This window comes from Saccostrea cucullata, unplaced genomic scaffold (assembly GCF_032062105.1).
Source record: "Saccostrea cucullata isolate Sc308-1 unplaced genomic scaffold, CSIRO_AGI_Scuc_v1 ctg716, whole genome shotgun sequence".
Classification (NCBI taxonomy): domain Eukaryota; kingdom Metazoa; phylum Mollusca; class Bivalvia; order Ostreida; family Ostreidae; genus Saccostrea; species Saccostrea cuccullata.
The window spans coordinates 16972-35967 of NW_026929218.1; the positions used below are offsets into that span (position 1 = coordinate 16972).

At 32.2% G+C, this 18996-nt stretch overlaps 1 protein-coding gene across 1 annotated transcript; it reads right to left on the minus strand.

The window, feature by feature from the left end:
- Positions 1–1774: 1774 nt before the first annotated feature.
- On the minus strand, positions 1775–18822 carry LOC134280131 (dual specificity testis-specific protein kinase 2-like). Its single transcript, XM_062762558.1, has 10 exons — positions 18204–18822; positions 14768–14889; positions 9889–9937; positions 9024–9173; positions 7871–7953; positions 7060–7144; positions 5401–5484; positions 4856–4942; positions 4606–4714; positions 1775–4358 (listed from the first exon to the last, which is right to left on the minus strand). Exons 1-10 carry the CDS (start codon positions 18432–18434, stop codon positions 3511–3513), a joined length of 1848 nt encoding a protein of 615 aa, XP_062618542.1. The 5' UTR covers positions 18435–18822; the 3' UTR covers positions 1775–3510.
- Between the last annotated feature and the right edge of the window lie 174 nt (positions 18823–18996).

Sequence of the window (18996 nt, forward strand, 5' to 3'; positions counted from 1 at the left end):
TAAATTTTATAAGATAATAATTTTGTATAAATTTAGTAACATTGGTTACAATTATGGCCTCAGTTGTAAACCATTATTAAGGGGAGAGGGGGGTTAAATGCAATCATAAGGATGGATTTATTCAAATGGTTTGCATCTTCTTATTTTTTTTTCCAAAGAAAATTTAACTTGAGGCAAACCTCAGCATAATATTAAACACTGTTAAATTGAGCAGTGTGCATGAAATGGAAGAAATAAGTATATCAAATAAGCATAAGTTTATAATATTAAATTAAAATTAAAAATGCCCATTCTCAAATGTTAATATATGAAATTATAGCACAAAACACAAAATGTACAGGAATTCTTTATGAATGCCAATACATCATTTTTTTTTCAGAAAGAAGCAGAGCTGTAATTTTTGGGAGTATAGAGGGGGTAGGGAAAAGGTGGTCCAAATATTGGCACCATAAAAAAATGTTGCACATAATACTGTAAACCAACTTTTATTCGCGTGCGAGAAATTTTCGCGAAGTTCGCGAGAGCTTTGCCATCGTGAATATTTCTCGCCGCGAACCGGTCCTTAAAGTGTATGTGTCTATTAACAACAGACCCAAAACGGTTTGATCGCGAAAATAAATCGTCGCGAACTAGTCTATCCCTGTTAAATCGCGAAATAAAGTAGTCGCGAATAAAAGTTGGTTTACAGTATATAGCACGTATGATAAAACTTTTGTGAACCTTGTCAGCAAACACTAGTTTTAAGCAATCATTATAATATAAAATGAACATATATTTATCTATATCTATCTATACTCTGTAAAGACAGAAATTTTCATGTGGTGTTAAAATTATGCAAATCATTGAAAGAAGATCTAATGCATGGACATGTCGTGGGGTAGAGGATTTTTTTTTAAAGACTGATATGTATATTATATTCAAGGGAGGAGAAAATATCTACATTTACATACAGTTCCTTTTGCATGATTAATTCACATCCACATGTAAATTTCCATGTTTACAATTATTCAAGTTTATCTTAAGATACACATAGAGAGAAATTATAAAACATAACAATGAACACATACAACAGTTGAACAAAAACAAGGGACAATAATTCGAAACAAAATGTATACATATATTGTAAATAGATTACCTATTACACCTGCAGCTAAAGCACACACTCTATAATATCAAATTTTATGTCAATATAATATTCAACAAACTGTCATAACTGTCAATATTATTACATAACTATCTAACTTCAAAAGATTTCTTCTATAATTACAAAATGTCTTATACATATACAGTGTACTATAATCACCATAGATTTCATCTGCAGATTAATCAATTTTTAAAATATTCATTTTAAAATGGAATAATCAAATATGTTATTTCCACCAAAAGATAGCACTTGTTCACATTAAGAAAAATGTTTTATGAGCAAGATAAAAAAAAAAACTCTCAAAGGAATGTATGGGATGAAAGACGTAGAATTAAACACAAAGTCAGACTCAAAGTAATGACAATACTTTTCAGTTCCTGAAAAAAGCCCTACTCTTTCTTTTTCTGGCCTAACAAAATAGGTAAATTTCCCTGAATTTTCAAAATGTTCAAAGAAAAAAAATTAAATAAATAAAAAAAGACTAAATTTCTTCATTATGAACTGGCTGAATGTACCTTAATTTAAATTTAAAAGCTGAAAAAAACCCATAAAAGAGGACTCATTAAAAATCATAATACATGTAGATTGTCTAAGAAAGAACCAAAAAAGGACACCACTTAATTAATCTAAAAAAATGTTAAATATATGAAGTCTAACCTTTTACCTATTTAACAATGAAAATCTCTAATCTATGATTCATATCATTTGATAAACTAATACCATTTTACTTTGACAAATCAAAATGAATATCTGAGGTGGATAAAGTTATACACAATCCCTAAATAGTTTCAAACAAAATCAAACATTGTAACACAGAAGTGACCTTCATAACAGCACTAATAAACCTTATTTTTGATCTAGAAAAAAGCTCAGTCAGTTATTGAAAAAAAAAATTCAATGCTCATTTCATAATGGACAATATGATATATATGAACTGTCTGACATCATATTAACTATACTAATATTGTATCACAAAGATTATATTTATAATATATAAAAGAACCATGCCTTGTATGTTCATATCAAAAAATAATAAGTAGTTTTCATCAATCTACCATTAACTTTAACAAATCCACAAATTTCAAAAAGGGAAAAACATTATCCTAACATTGAAATAAGTTCAGTATGAATCCAAAATAATAGTACATAGGCATGAGAAATGCATGCAATGTTTAAATGGGAAGCCACCAAGCTATTAAATGTTATATGTGCATTAAGAGTTGCTATAAAATCATTTATATTTTGTGACTAACATTCCTTTGGGGAGGTGACATTAATTTTCCTCCCTAATAGAAAAAAAATATTGCATGAAGAGGTAGACGAAAATATAAGGGAGGGGAAGAAAGGGGGGGGGGTTACAGGACCACCACACACACAGTCAACAAGGGGCTAAAGGGTATAGGTCAGGGTTGAATATCCTACCAACTACCAAGAACTGAGTACCCGGTAGATAATAAACAGGTATCACATTCTGTGTCTCGTAAACTCTGTACTATGTTCTTAACAGCTAAAAAATTTAGTTGTATTATGCACTGATCTAGGGATTTCATTTAATGATTTACAGAAACTCTGCATAAAAATTTTGTAGAAATATAAGTATTTAGAACAATACAGAATTGTAATCTAATGATAAGGACTAGAGAAATTAAATTCACACATAACTGGATTGATGTATAACATCTGGTAATGGCTAATTTATAATACATGCATCAAATAGCACTAAGTATCGGTACATATAAATGTCATACATGCAAATTTCATTTTAATTTTTTTTTAAAAATTTTACTTATTATTTCATTTACACTATATATTTAACAAGAGACTTTAAATTCAACAATGAGACATGATAGTCACTGCAATGTACTACAGATTTAATGATGTTTATAATGACAGATATTTGTAGAAAAATATTTCTAATAACAAGAAGCAATCTATAATTCGAATAACAAGGCAATAACTATCTATAACAGTCCCTGACATGATTTTTAAATCATTTTGAACAATTTTTTAACCAGCATATGAAAAAGTTCACGGAATTACATCATATAAATTTCATTTGTTACAACATGTACTGTTTCAGATATTTAGAAAAAAAATCCCTCGTAACCATAATTTTCATAATTCATTTATGCACATAATAGAATACAAGTCCATTGTCATTATTCATTACATATCACAGTTTAAACCTGATATTGGAGGTGATAACACACACAGTATTAGAAATGTCAAATGCTATGAACAGAACAAAAATAAATACTGATAACAGAATGGCCAATCTGAAATGGCACCAAAATGAAATGGATTGTAATACATAAATTAAGCAGCACTCGTCAACAGAAAGAAAAGAAAATAATAGCCCAATAAAACTATAAATGCGTTTCTAGTATTGCACCATCAGAACCGATACTCGTTTTCGAATCCTCCGATATCGTCTCTGAGATGAACGTCATTTTTGAAGTTTCTACCTCCACTATCTGCTCTTCAATGGAGTTGAACGAATCCGTAGAACTTCTCGACATCCGATAACCCTTGACGTCACTCTGATAAGTAGATTTATCACTTCCTCTGTCCCCAAGTCCGTTTGTTAAATCACCGTTGCTGTCTCTATTGCATCTATTAAGTGCCGTGTCCGCACTCAGTTGTCGCAAATATCTCCTCGATCTCTGTCCACTGTTTGTAGATTTCACTGAGTCCTCATTGTAAAATTCACGTTCTAATCTACTTGCCAATATATCTGGCATCACAGATGCACTTTTGGATTTTGGAAAATGAAGGGAATATCTCTTACTGTTAACAGCAGAATTCCGCCGACAGTTAGATCCATGTAAAGACTCCAGATGGAACTGCTCTGCTGCCTTACGTAATAAAACAGGTGAGGAGGGAAGAGACTGAGTCTGCTGAACTTTGCTGTGTTTTTTTCTGAGGGTCCCCTCAGGGGTCATGATAGGGGTCCCAGGAGGGGTATGGGGAAAAGACGGGGAGGGAAGTTCATAACTGTAATAAGAGTCTTTTCCATTTCGGGAATATCCAAGAATCTTGCCCCCATAGGACTCGTAAGCTGTGAATGGATTAGCTCCCACTGGGGAATAGAAGGGGTCATCCTTACTCATTACTTCACCTATCACTTGTGGGGTCATAGGTGTAATGTCATCTGTTGAAGCTGCCAAGATGTTGTCTGCTGACAATGACCTCTTGTGACCATGGCGTCCAGAATCTAAAAATAATTTTTTAAGGTAAATATACGGTAAGGTGCATGTATGCTTCACATTTTAAAGAATTTTTTAACCCAAGGTAAATAGCCTCTGTACTTTATTCATTTTTCATTCAAATTTCCACACAAGTACAAAAAGGCATATTGTTGTAACACAGAAACGATAATTATTATACTAATGAATTAAAGTCCTAATAAACTTGGACTATAGGATATGTAGATCCATTTATTAGATTTTAGATAAACAAACCTTTTCTTTTCCTTGATTTCATTTCTTCTGGATCTTCCTCCAGTAATTTCTGAATTTTTTCTAGTGACATTACAATGTCTGAAAAGGTAGGCCTCTTTGTTGGCTCAATCTAAACAAACAAAAGTTGTGATTACAGTACATGATATTCAACATTAATAAATTGATAAGTTATCATTCCCCATAGTATTTAAATTTACACCCCCCCCTTCTACAGATGAGATTTCTTCACTTGTATACATCTTGATCTTACCTGACAACAAGTGAATGCCAATCTTAGAAAGTCCAAGGGACAGTACTCCACCTTCTCACAGAACGCTATGTAGTCAACACCAAATCTCTGTAATATTTAATTTATACCAATAATACTTAACTAAATATTAATAATTAAATTTCAATTTTGTAAACAATTAATTCTCAGTAACAATTTTAAATATTATCAACTGGGGCACACTGATTTTGTGTACTTAACCCTAAAACGATATGACCTTGATCTTTGACCTTTGGGATACTCTTGGTGTTTTTCCTCTGCTAGGCATAAACTAACATTCTCGCAGGTTTAACTTATTTGTTAATTTATCTTAAATCTAAATATACATTGTATACACATTTCAATATCATACATAGAGAATTTGTAATATAAAGCAAAATTCAAAGACCTATAATGGTAGTGTTTTGCCTATGATCACCTGAAATATCTCCAGTCTTTCTTGACACCTCTATCGCAAAAAGTTACAATCCTGCTTTACAGGAAGAAGAGCAAGCCAGCATTAATTTGTGACAAAGTATCATATTTACCAGTGTCCTTGGCATAATGTCAGGGTCAGCATCTATTCTGGCAGTTATCTCACAGGCGATAATTCCAAAGGAAAACACATCAGCCTGAAAAGAGACAGGTGTGCTTCAAATACACATAAAACAAAGGTGTAATGGTCATCTCAAAGAATGTTAGGCAAGGACTTGCCTTAACAAATATTCTGGTGGTAAGCATCTGTATAGTAAAAGACCTTTCTTTGTTAGAAACCACAACTTTGACCCTTTGACCTTGACCTAGGAGTTAGACCTACTTTTAAAAATCTTTCACTTGGCTATAACTTTTGAACAGGTGGTGCTATGGCTTTCATATTTCACAATTGTATTTCTTGTGAGAAATTTTAAGGTCTTAAAAATCTCATGATGATTTCTATTGAATATATTTTCTTAACAACAGGAAAAAATCTTTCCTGACTGAGAGAAAACACAAAAGATACAAAGAAAAGTAACTGCAATTTTTTAACTAAATCTTGATTGGCTATCTAATGAGAACAATGACATATAAATTTCGTTTTCAAAAACACATCTTAATTTCTAGCATGATTGAGAACATGTGTTTTATCTGGAGATGTTTTTGTGCTACACGGGCCACACAGCTGGGGTGTGAAAAACTGCTTGTGCACGATACAGCTCTAAATGCAGGATAACTACCAACCAGAACAAAGGAACCTTCAGTAAAATAATAAATTGAAAAGGCAATAATTTGATTAAGTCTTCATAAATAACATCATTGGAGACAGAGAAATTAAGCATTCATAAATACCATTACTGATAATTATCAAATTAAGGTAACATTGACTTGAAATCAGGTGGTTTTGCTAACAGTTAATGGCATGCTCATGAATTACATATAATTTCACTGAATGACAGCAGACAATACACATAAATTAATTGTTTAGGCACAGCAGTAATGTTACATCATGCTTTTCCTTATGTATATCAAATTCATACTCGATCTGCTAGCATTTCTACGTTGCCGAAAAATGGAAACAAGTTTTGGTTTTGTAACCCAGTTATCTCTCTTCACTGGGATAGCTATAAGTGTTCATCTACATAAATTGATTCTGTCTTTATTTTTATATAAGCACAGTCCTTGCCCCACCTATTTTTTCCCTCAGATATATGTAATGAAAATCAGCTTTGTCAGAGCTTCCAATATCACAAAAAATATAGTAAGGAGGAGGTAGAGGTGCAACCTAGACCCTTATTGCTGAGATTTAATTCTTGTTTGAAAAGTTTTTTCCCCATTTTGTTTACTTTGTAAAGTTAAAACGATTTAGATCACTTGCAACATGCAGTAGAGAAAATATTTTAATTAAAATAGAAAACAACAGACATACTCATATAGTTTCTATAATTAATTAATATATGCACTGTACAATAAAAAAAATAATTAACCTATCTACCTACACAGAAATTTGTGGGTTCGAAAAAGGCTAACAATTTTTTTATTTTGTCCTTTAAAAAAAGGTGCATGCATTTTTTTTTTATCAAGTACGATATTGAGGAAATAAACTGGGTGAAAATATGAAAAGAGCAAAATTTATAACCAAGAAAGACAAAGAAAGCCATAAAATTTCTTGATGCTACATGAAAAATATCCCATGATTTTCAGAACTTCAGACAAGATATAAAGTTTCATACCTGTGGTCCATACCACAGACCATTCAGGGTTTCCGGTGCCATCCAGTATGGAGATCCCACTATTGGTAGTTTTGTGCTCTTATCCCTGAAGATGAAAATATTTTTGTTTTCGATGAATATAGCAACAAAGTTTGTTGAAATCAAAAACTGATATAGAGAAATCATGTTTCTAAGTACATGCATAGTCTACTTGTGTATGAACTCTTATTGAAATAAACAAAAACTTATACAGAGTTTTGAAAAATTATTAACATAACTGACAGACAGACAGATAGGCATTTTACTATGTAATTATCTGGTCTCTAACAACTTACAAGGGGTAAGCAAAAATACACTTGATATACATGTAATGATCATCAGACACCTTGAGGAAGCAATGATCTTGCTAAGTCAACCACAAATCTTACAATATAACTGTGATAAATAAATGTATGTGTAATTGTTAATCATTCCAAACTGTATACTGTAAACTAACTTTTATTTGCACCTTTTTTATGTAATTTTTCAGTTTGAACTCAAATCAAATGGCTAAATTAAATTTTCATGACTGGGCACACACTCTCCAAAAATAAACAACAAAAGGAATGCTTACCAGCAGTAGTGTTTATTAATAAAAGAAAGTCATGAAACTTGTGGACATATTTCTTGCACATAAGAATTTTTTTTATAGTATTCTGTGAATTTAGATTAAATGCTGTTTAATGGCCAAAAATTGAAAAAGAATCTAATGTTTGCCATATGTTTGGAATATGTATTACAAGTTTAATGAACTTTGCTTGAAATGATTTTCATAAGATTTTAGATATCTCACAAAGGATCTGGAACTTTTGCTGCCAGACCAAAGTCCGAGACCACTGCATGATACACGTCACCTTCCACTCGTAACAGAATATTCTGTGAAAAGAAAAAAGGCATTAATTAATGAATGAAAGCAAATTAATTTTAGTACCATAAAAATATTCATTGTTGCATGTTGTTTTTATCAGCAGAAATTGACCCCCACCCCAACAAAGAATTGACCCCCCACCCCGACCAAGAAATTAATTTCAGTCGTATATGGTTTTAAAAAAATTCTCTATGAATGAAAATAAACACAGTGATCACATGCTTGCCTCAGACAGATAGGATTTAAAGGAAATAGATACAGAGGAAAAGCCCGGTATTACATGGGTAAATCCTGCTCTGAACAGTAAAGAAAGGCTCTCAAGGAAGTTTAAAGAGGAATAGGACCTATTATTATCCATAAGACTTCCTACTGTACCAGACACTACAATAACACAATAACTAACAATTCCTACTTCCCTATTATAAGGCATGAGAGACAGATCATATCGTTATAACTTTACCAGCCTATGTTATTTTGTTCTTTATTAGATTTAATAAAAATATGTAAGGTATGTAGGAAATGCACAATGTAAAAAGAGCAAAAATGAGGAAAAAAATTCTTGAAAATTCATGTACACTAGAAATGTTTATGATGTTTTTCACACAAAATTTGGAAAAATCATCAATGTTTTTGGATATTGGGAATTATTTGAAAAACAAGTTTCTGGGACAGGTTGGGAAATTTCTGGCATATCAACAAAACTGTTAAAGAGGAAATTTATGCCTGGAATAATTTAGGCTATAAGTAAACTTAAAGAGATTTTTTATGTAAATATTACCAATTAGTGAATTACATCTATATATATATACTATCTAGGGAAACAGCCCCACACATATGACTACTTATTCACACAACCTCCTGACACCCTACTTATTTAACAATCACACAACCTCCTGACACCACTTATGCAAAAGCATATCTTACAGGTAAAAGATTACAAAATTTGCTTTAAAAATTTGACCATTAAACCTCATTGGAGATTTATGACACCATTTTTGAAATATTCAACAACTTTTTTTCAAGAGAACACAGCAGAAATTCAGCAGTAATTTTTAGGTATGAAAACCCCAGCAATTACCCTTGATGTGAGGTCCCTATGGAATATGCCCCTGCTGTGTAGATACTTCATTCCTCTGGCAATATCAGAGGACAGATTTATCCTCAGTGTCCATGGCATCTCAATATTCTCATCAGCAATCAGACGATCCAAACTTCCGCCATTCATAAACTACAAAAAATACATATTCATCAAGTTGCTAAAAATCAATTTTTTTCAAATTGTATAATAGACTTTATCATGCACATAGCTCTATGAATGGAAATTAGTGACAATTATTTTAAAGATTTTCATATTTTAAGTTGCTGATGTTTTGAAAGTTTTCAATTTATTTATCTTGAAAAAAGGGAGAGGGACAAGCTACATCTTCCCTTCCTTTCCCAGAGAATTTATCCAACTTATTTGGATTAAACACTAATAAACATAGGAGAATGATGCTCAGCCATTTTTATTAAAACTGCAAATGATAAAAAAATCTTGCATCTACATACTAAATGTACATCGTAATAGAACACTGGTTCTTAGACACATTCATCAAAGCCGTCTGTCTTCTGTGCATACATTGAGAGCAATTTGTGCACATCTTGCAGAAAACTTTGATCAATCAGGTAACTTAACAGTACATTCATCTTATCTTACATCATTCCAATTTTTTTTTCTAAAAGCTTCTACAATTTTGATAATTATAAAATCAGCTCACATTCAGCCCTTTTGTTGTAGTAATGTTTCTTGCGTAGTTGGATGAAATATGCAAAAAATGCTTTACTCAGTTGATGAGAATGCATAAGAGGCAACACATTAAACAGTTGCTTGCACCATTAAATACAATTTTCTCAGAAATAAAACTCAAGATGACCCAATTGATGAGTTGTGGAATTTTGCTTACCTCAGTCAAAGCATGTAGCTGGCCTTCATGTACACATACTCCTAGAAATCTACAACGAAAAAAAAATTATAAAGAGAATTATTTCAACATTTTTGTGAGAAAAAAAAACCCAACCCCCTCTCTGTTCTTTTAGCCTTTAGTTATGCCAGAGAGCATGGGTAAAAGAGTCACAGCTAGAGTGACAAAACTGTTGACCTTGACTTTTCAACAGGTATCATCTCACTGAGACCATGTGAAATGACAGAAGAATAGAATATTCTGAATATATATTTGTGTTAAAAAGTTACTTCTCCTAAACAGACAGACAAACAGACAGAAGACAGGAATTCTTATGTACCCCGGTATCTACTGTGCAGATGACACACACATATACAAACACACAATGTACCAAGTGTTTCTGCCAATTTTGAACAGTCACAAAGAATTTCTGTTAGTAATATATTTGTATGCTTCAAATATTGCATACTTCTTTTATGAGTGGTTTCTAGACAATTGTTTGAAAATAATAACAACAGACTTACAGACTGTTCTGAGCATGAATAATGGTAGGAAATAATGTATCCATGTGAACAATGTTTTACAGATACTTGCATGCACAAGAATATGGCAAGTGTCAAGTTAGCTTTGCAACATGCAAGGGAACTATGTGGATTGAGACAGTAATAGCCCTGAAAAACCTTTTGCTGTTTATAGCTAGCTTTCAAATGATACATCAGAACAACCTAGCATTTCTTTATCTTAAATCCCCCTCTCTGTTAAAGTAAAAAAAAAAAATCATATCTACTTTTCAGATATCAATGATTCTTCCCAGTTATTGTATATTAAGTTGTGAAATTCATTATTATTTTTTCTGCATAAAGAAATTTCATTCACAAGATTTTTATCCTTAAATACCCAGTGGAAAATGACTACTCTAATTTACTCAAATTCAACAAGTTCACCAACAGCTGTCCTAACAATATAGTTATAAACTTATGTATAGGACTTCACTTCCATAATATTATTACCCTTTAGGAGCTGCCAATGGCCTGTCATGATTTTATCTGCCCACAACATTCAATTTAGATAAAAGTAAGTTCTAAACCCTACATATTAAGTGGTAATTAAAGGCCTATAGTGATCTAGCATAGAAAAAACCATGAACAAAATGACCTCCTATGGCTAATAGACTTTCAACAGGTATATTGCTTTTCCATTTAGTGTTGTGTTCTGGGTCAGTGCATTCTAACGAAGAATGTAAAAAGGTATACAAATAATAATAAAAAAAGATCTAACACTTTTGCTTTCAATGTATGTACATATTTTAAAACAGGTGTCAGAAAAATTTCAATTTTTCTTTCTGTTTAAGCCCCTTGAAATGAATTCATAATACAACAAGCCTTTATAAAAATAATGCGTATTGGCGTTGATTAATGGTCAACATGCATAGCGTAAAACAAGTACTACATTCAATTTGAATATGTACAGTATGCATGTATATATAAGAACACACTTGATGTCTAAAGATGACATTCATTGCATCCTGTTTGTGTATATTTAATTCAAGATGAATGAAACTAGGTTAAGTATAAAACTGCGTTCACAAAACCTACTTCATAACTTAACACAATTTTTCAACATGTCAAGAGGGATTTTTCTAAACATGTATTTGAACGATTTAATATGTCCATGCATATCTTGGTGTTAATAAAATCTGTTTAATTGTTATAAAACCATCTGCATTAAAATGGTATTTTCATGCAAATCACCACTCTCAAATAATATTAACAATCTTATTAACATTCTGAAAGAAGAGAGGTTCTATCTTGTATATAAAATACTGAATTATGATATCAATTTTATCTCTAATTCTCTTCCATTTTGCCTTTTCGTATAGATTCACATCTGGGTTTCCTGAATTTATATTGCTTGATAAAAGATAAAACACACACAATCGCTACAATAACAATGAGAACTTCATCCCTCCGATGTGGATGTACGTAAAGTCACCAGTCTGATGTTTTTGTTGTTTGACCTTGACATGCGGAGGGGGGTTGTCTACAGAGTTTTCCTTCGTAATATCAGCCTGCTTTAATGTAACAATAAAGATCATCTACCTCCTCATCTAAACAAATTCCTAGCAGGAGCTGATGAGGGTACCGTACATAACAACACTATAACGCTGATCTAAAGACTGAGTGGAAAAAATGATTTCCAGTGTAATGATGAACAAACAAGATCGAGGCAATTTCGGTTATGGCTGCCTCTATTCAGGAATGATCATTCCTGCAACTTGCAAAATCAAAGGTTTCTGAGAAATACTTGAAAAAATAATTTTAGCACATAACAATGAAAAAAAAGACCAAGTCAATTCAGATATGACATAACTGCACGTGTTGAATCTGCAAGTTGCATGTAATATCCTCAAAGTGCAGATCAAGGCAGTCATTATAACTTACAACTCTCTCAGTACATGAGAATAATACATGCAACTTGCAGATTCTAAAGGTTTGTAAGAAAAATAGCTAAACTTGTTATAAAAAATTTTTCTGAGATGTTCAGCATAAAAACGAAAAAACAAGATTGAGTCAATTCAGCTATGGCTGCCTCTGGACTTTGAGAATCCTTGCAGAATCTGAGAAACAGAGGTATATACACTTTCTTGATTAGTAGTACAATGTATTAGTACCGGACCAAAGTACACCTTTAATGAATTAGTGGTACTAGTACTTGGGGGGAAACAGATGGTTGCTTTGACTGATTACTAAATGACTTACTACTTTGGGATTGATCTATATTTACACCCTCCAGTACAAGTACCGTCAACCACAAAATATATTTGTAAATACATGTACCATCATGTGAGAGTTCAAGTATCAATGTTCCAGATATACTTTAATACTAATAGTTACTTGTATTTGCAGTTGCCCAAAAATGTAAACACTCAACATTGATTTTACGGAAAAATTTCAGGTTACATATTTCAATTATTTAACATTCAAGAATTTACAAAAATGGTTTACACTTAAAACTCAATGGAAAAAAAACTAAATAAAATCTAAAATTCTCCTTGAAAGTGTCATTTTCTTAATGATGATTTTGCAAATGGAAAGCATTATTACAAACATGCAGACAAAATTGCAACTCTCCAGCCTTTACAATCAGATTGCAACCATAATGAAAAGAACTAAATAATTCTGTTGATATATGAACATGTATATGTACATAAAGTGTCTATCTGAATGTGACAAAAAGTGCTATTGTGTACATGTTCTGTGACTGCATTTCTATATATGCCTTCCTTACCCCTTCAAATGATTTCCTACCACACTTCATGACAATGAGGATGTGTAATTTAATTCTTCCACTGGAGCATGTGTTCAGATAAAAATTGAGGTGTCAACTTCCCTGACCATGTTCACAGTTGAAATTCTCACCAATCTTGTATATCATCATGATCAGAAGTAAAAGGACACATTTAATTTGAGATTTTCCATGACTTTTGTATATTTTTCTTCAACAAACAGAACTATCAAATGATCATTCAAATTGAGAGGAATGGTTTCATATATTTTGCAATCAAATAGGGTAAAACTTATTTGATACTTAGACAGATATATATTGAAAGCCAATTTATGGATAAGAGAAGTATTTCTTGTAAAAAAAAATCAATTACATGTATTACAAACTGGTTAGTCAAATTGTTTTGTGTCAAAATAAAGTTGAAAGCAATGAACACTACATTCTGACAGTTAAAATGTTTGAATCATATTAAACTTTTTTTTTTATTTTCTTTTTTTTTTAGTTTTCCCCCAAGACCAGCAGGGGCTACCTATTTAAAAAACACAAAATCTGTTTTGCTCATGTAATACAAATTGTTATTTCTGGGGGGAAAATAAAACACCTTTTTCTTGTTTCTCTAACTAATTATAAATTGTTGATAAACATGCCCCACTTAAAGATACAGTCTTATTCACATCAATGCAATGATCAAAGTCAGGAGCAAAGCCTCATGAATTATTGGCCTGATAGGGGAGGAAAAAATTATCAATTTTGAAGCATGCCAACAAGATATCACCAGAAACTGTCCAAAATTCGAGCTTCCATTTGCCCAGTTAATTGTTTGTGTACGAGCTGATAGGACAGATTAAGGGATATTTAGAGAATGGTGATCGATTAGTTTTGACTCCTGTTTGTATCCGTGTTTCCTGTTTAATTTGGAAACCTGTATATCACTCAACCTGTACATCTTGATCAACATTTGGTAACAAACCCCTAAGGATACCATTTAAGAAAGTGAATTTAGGCATTTTACTAACAACCCCTCCCCCCCCCCCCCAAAAAAAGTTCTAAAAGTGCATTCAATTATTGTCACTCCTATACAACAATTCTCCTTCCTCCTTCCTTCATGCTAGCTAATAAAATATTCAATTATAATACTTTTTCTTTATTTCTCTTTCATTGACATGGCTATATAATGAAATATTTATTTATTCACAAATCAAGGGCCCTCAAGGTTTAATATAATTTTGAATATAACAGGTAATGGCTGCAATTGGTGTACATGTAATATTGATCTGATCCTCACTTGCAAAAGTTTTCACTAACAAATTACTGGTATGGTTCTCAATGAAATATAAGCCTGAGAAATAAATAAGAATTATATCTTTATGTAAGTTGCAAACAATGTGCACATTCCCCCACCCCTATTCTTTTTTATGTGATATATACTCAATCAACGGTACTGTTCCATAGACTACATCTAAAATTTTTGAGGACTCTACAGATTGACGTATTTAGCAATCTCTGCAATTTCTCTGAAACTCCAAAGATTATCCATAGAAATTACTCCATGCATATTACATGTATTACATACTAATTGTTTGACTTCGAGTTATACCTGAGTATATTGGGGTGAGACAGTCGATTCATGAGCTGGATTTCCTGCAGCATGTTGTAGCGGTTACTGGAGTGTATGTTCATCTTTAGTGCCATCACTTGACCAGTCGACTTGTGGGTGACCTTTAGGAGGAAATAAACACATCTCTCATTAACGCAACAACAATTAATTATAGACATGATGAGAATACACATACAACGTTCATTTCATTGCCACCTTGCACACATTCAGATTATGTACACACCTTAATACATTACATGAACATGCACTCTTAACATTAAATAAAAATCCTGCTGATCTGTAACTACAATTCATGTACTTCAAAAATTCATTTTTTTTTTTTTACAATTCATTTGTGGTCAGCATCATTACAACATTTAATTGAGAGTGTGAATACTAAATGACTTTTATTATGTCCATCCAAACACATGTATATTAGATAAAGAAAGTTAATATAAAACTACAAGTTAAATGTGATGTATACTGTAAAACACTTTTTATTTGAGAGAACTTTGTTTTTGCGTAATTATGCAAGACAGTGTGCTTGTGAAAATATCTGATTCTTGCGTATTTTAATTTTGATATATAGATTATATAGAGCAATACCCACGATTCATGAAAATTATGTTTTGCTAATAAAGAGCAAATGACTTTTTTTTTTTGCGAAAATAAGGTGTCACAAAAATATAGTGATCTAAAGTATGTAAGGTACTTAGAGAATTCCTTTCATTTGTTTACATGAGATTTATTACCTGTATTAATTAATAAATGTGAAAGTTTTTGAGCCAATGACTTGATGAGCATAATGATCGTGTATCAACTTATGATAGGTGTGTCCAGTTTGCCTGAACCTTAGTCAGACTTTCAGCTGGTAAACGACCTTCTCAAACTGTCTAGTCAAATAAACATCTGACCCAGAAAACTCCTTGGGGATTAAATGTAATAAATAAAAGGCAATATATTCTTTTACTGGGTCATATCTGTCCTTAAAATTGTTTGTGTATGCATAGCTCTATCAGCCGGCAATGTAGACACACTTCTTACAGGTAGCAGTTTCTACAACGTCTATAGGCAGAAACCTGCACCTAGAAATGTTTATATACTTATGTACCAGGCCACTTTGCTCCAGTGGCAAAAACAGATACATCGGCACTGTGTTTGTCACTTGTCGGGGAACAAGGAGATGCCTGAGACAAGAGGGGGATTACATCATAAACATCTAGACACTGGGGGAGGGAAGAAAAATCTCTGACTAACCTGCTCTTATATAGAATTGTGTCAATAGCAGCATTTACATAGCCTGTGTTTTATGAACAGGCAATAGGTATCTAGTCACCGTTTAAGTGATATATATATGCATGTACTTTAAATATTTCCTATCAAAAAGTTATTGCATCTACCCATCTCATGGTCAAACTTGGAGACACAACTTCAAGTATATTGGCTTTACAGCTCTTTCGTATGGAGAGATGCACTGATATGTACATTGAACAAATATTAAATTTTTCACTATTTGAAGTCATCAAGTGGCTATTTTCCGTGCACATTTACAGTGTTTTACGTACATGAGGGTAAATGTTTTATGAAGCAGACTACAACCTAGTGAAATATGATATAATGAGTAACCTTGTTGGTTAATTAATACATGTTCCAGTAAACCATAAATCTGACCCATGGGAAGGGGGATATGACCCATAGTTCTTTATATAATCCTTTATGATGGCAAATGGGCAGAGAAACACTTAATACTTACTACATTAGGTATACTTTTTAATAGATATGATATGTGTTTTACTTATGAACTTCTGCTTTTCCAATATAGGTAGGTATGATATCAAAACCAATAGGGCTGGGACGATATATCGAGATATCGATATATCGTGATACGTGTTAGGACGATACGCATATTGATACATATGAAGAAATATCGGAATATCGCCCAAAAAAATCTTACTTCTGTTTTTCTTTGTTTATTTAACTTTTGGGGTTTAATATATAAAATAAATAAGCTAAATATAAATATAAATATGAAATAAATAATAATTAACACCACTTGAGTAAAATATTTTTGTTTTACAATATGTAAACAATTATTTTGAATAAATTATTCTTATTTGTTTATTTCAATGCAAAAAAAGAATTTATCAGCAATCAAACATATCGTGATACATATCGTATCGTGGCTCAAATATCGTGATACATATCGATATAGAAAAAGTTGTATCGTCCCAGCCCTAAAAACCAAATAATTGTTAAAACAGACAACTTGGATTTTATTACATGTACTCTATCATATGATATATTTCTACTCTCTGATTATCAAGAATTTCAGTCTGGAGACCCCCTCTAGTTCATCTCAAATTCATTTTGAGCATGAAGAGTTTATAAATCACATGTAAAGCCACTTGATTTTCATCACCGGGTTGCTCTTGCTGTGAAGTTGAATTTCAATATTCAAATGTGTTATATACTTGATTTTCAAGCTTTTGAACTATTACTAACAAAGTGAGTGAACTAAATTTTGAGAACTGGGTTTTTCTAACCAGACTATTTTTCAAATTTTAAAATTGATACCAAAAGAGATCCTTATAAATTAAAAACATTCAATATACTACATAATATGACAATTTATAATTATATTAAGATTACATAACGATAGATGCAGATAGCCATATACTAATGAAACTTTTTCAATGTTTCCTTTATATATCGCCAGTTTTTATAGACAAATCTGCATTTCTCTGATTTACTTTTACCCCTCTATATCTTAATACACTGACCCTTAACCCTGATCTCAGTGAGATTTGTAGAAAGTAGAAACTAAAAATTTTGGCTGGACGTCTCTCTGCCAGTCTGGATCTAAGGGAGAGACTTCAGACCACTATTTTTAGTCTTTACAAATCTCACTTAGATGACCTTCACCCCTAATCCTGATCAATCATCTTATAATCTTTAAGTTAATTTATATCTAATAATCTTCCAAGTAAACTCATGTCATATCATGAAAATGTAAAATTTTCATACAGATGATCTTAATTGTAAGTGTTTGTTGTTTTCTCAATTTACCCAGAACTTTGTGATTTATTTTACAGACTGATAAAAAAGAAAATTATAAATTATAAGAGTAAAAATAATAATTGAACTTTAGTCTCTACCGAGCAATTTATTTTTACATCATGGCTGCAGAAAAATGAAAATGGACAGTTTAAGAAACTGAAAGCATGCATTACGTATTAATGTTGCATACAATCCACTGCAGCAGCTACATGTGACAAGTTGGCAAAAACATACTGGTAGTCTGAATGTACATATTCTGATTTAGGAGATACTGAACTAAAAGTTGTGCAGATACATAAAAGGCTGAACCTATTACAAGTAAAGTGTTTTTTGTCAAAATTCTTTTCATTTGCATTGTAAATTGTTTTTAAAGTTATACCTTGAAGACTTCAGCAAAGAACCCCTGTCCGACCTTTTCTAGGACGAAGTCATCAAGTCTCGTCAAAGCCGACACTGCATGCTTCAGGGCCTGACAGGAGTTTGACGCGGGGCGGAACGATTCAGGAGAGTTTTCTTTTTCCTCCACCCCTGAAGAAACGTAATCCCCCTCCGCAATGGTCCGGGATCTCCGCAGGTTGGATTTCATGGATGTCATCTTCTCTATCAACATTATGACCTTTTCTCAAGTTGAGAAAAAGATTGAACACATGCACTCATGTCATCGCAGTAATTTTTGCAAAAATCTAAATAAATAATATTCCTAATCACAAGTTATTATGCTCAATGCATAATTTAGGGAAGCGAGGAAATGTCATTGGCCATGTGCCAACAAAGTACCCGGCAAAATTTCTTTTTCGTCATGATAACATCCGTCATCAATATAAAGACGGAGAAAATTGTGCAAATGTCACATCCATCAATTTGTTAAATCACTGTTTTTAAAATACTGCATGTTGATGCCACAGTGTTTGATATAACTCAGAACAAGTTTGAAAGCACTTTTCTTCGTAATGATGTTTACTCCACAAATGTAAACTTTCTACTGAATGATGGGAAAACTAAAAGCAAAACGGAAGGGACATAATCCGGATCCTGACATATAGATCATTAAAATTTTATCCACTGTCTGGTCAATATAAATTTATATGCGTGTCCATTTTGAAAAGAAGATGACTCAAGACTAAATCAACTCGGCTAAATATAATTAACGTCATTTAAACTTTTCCGGAATA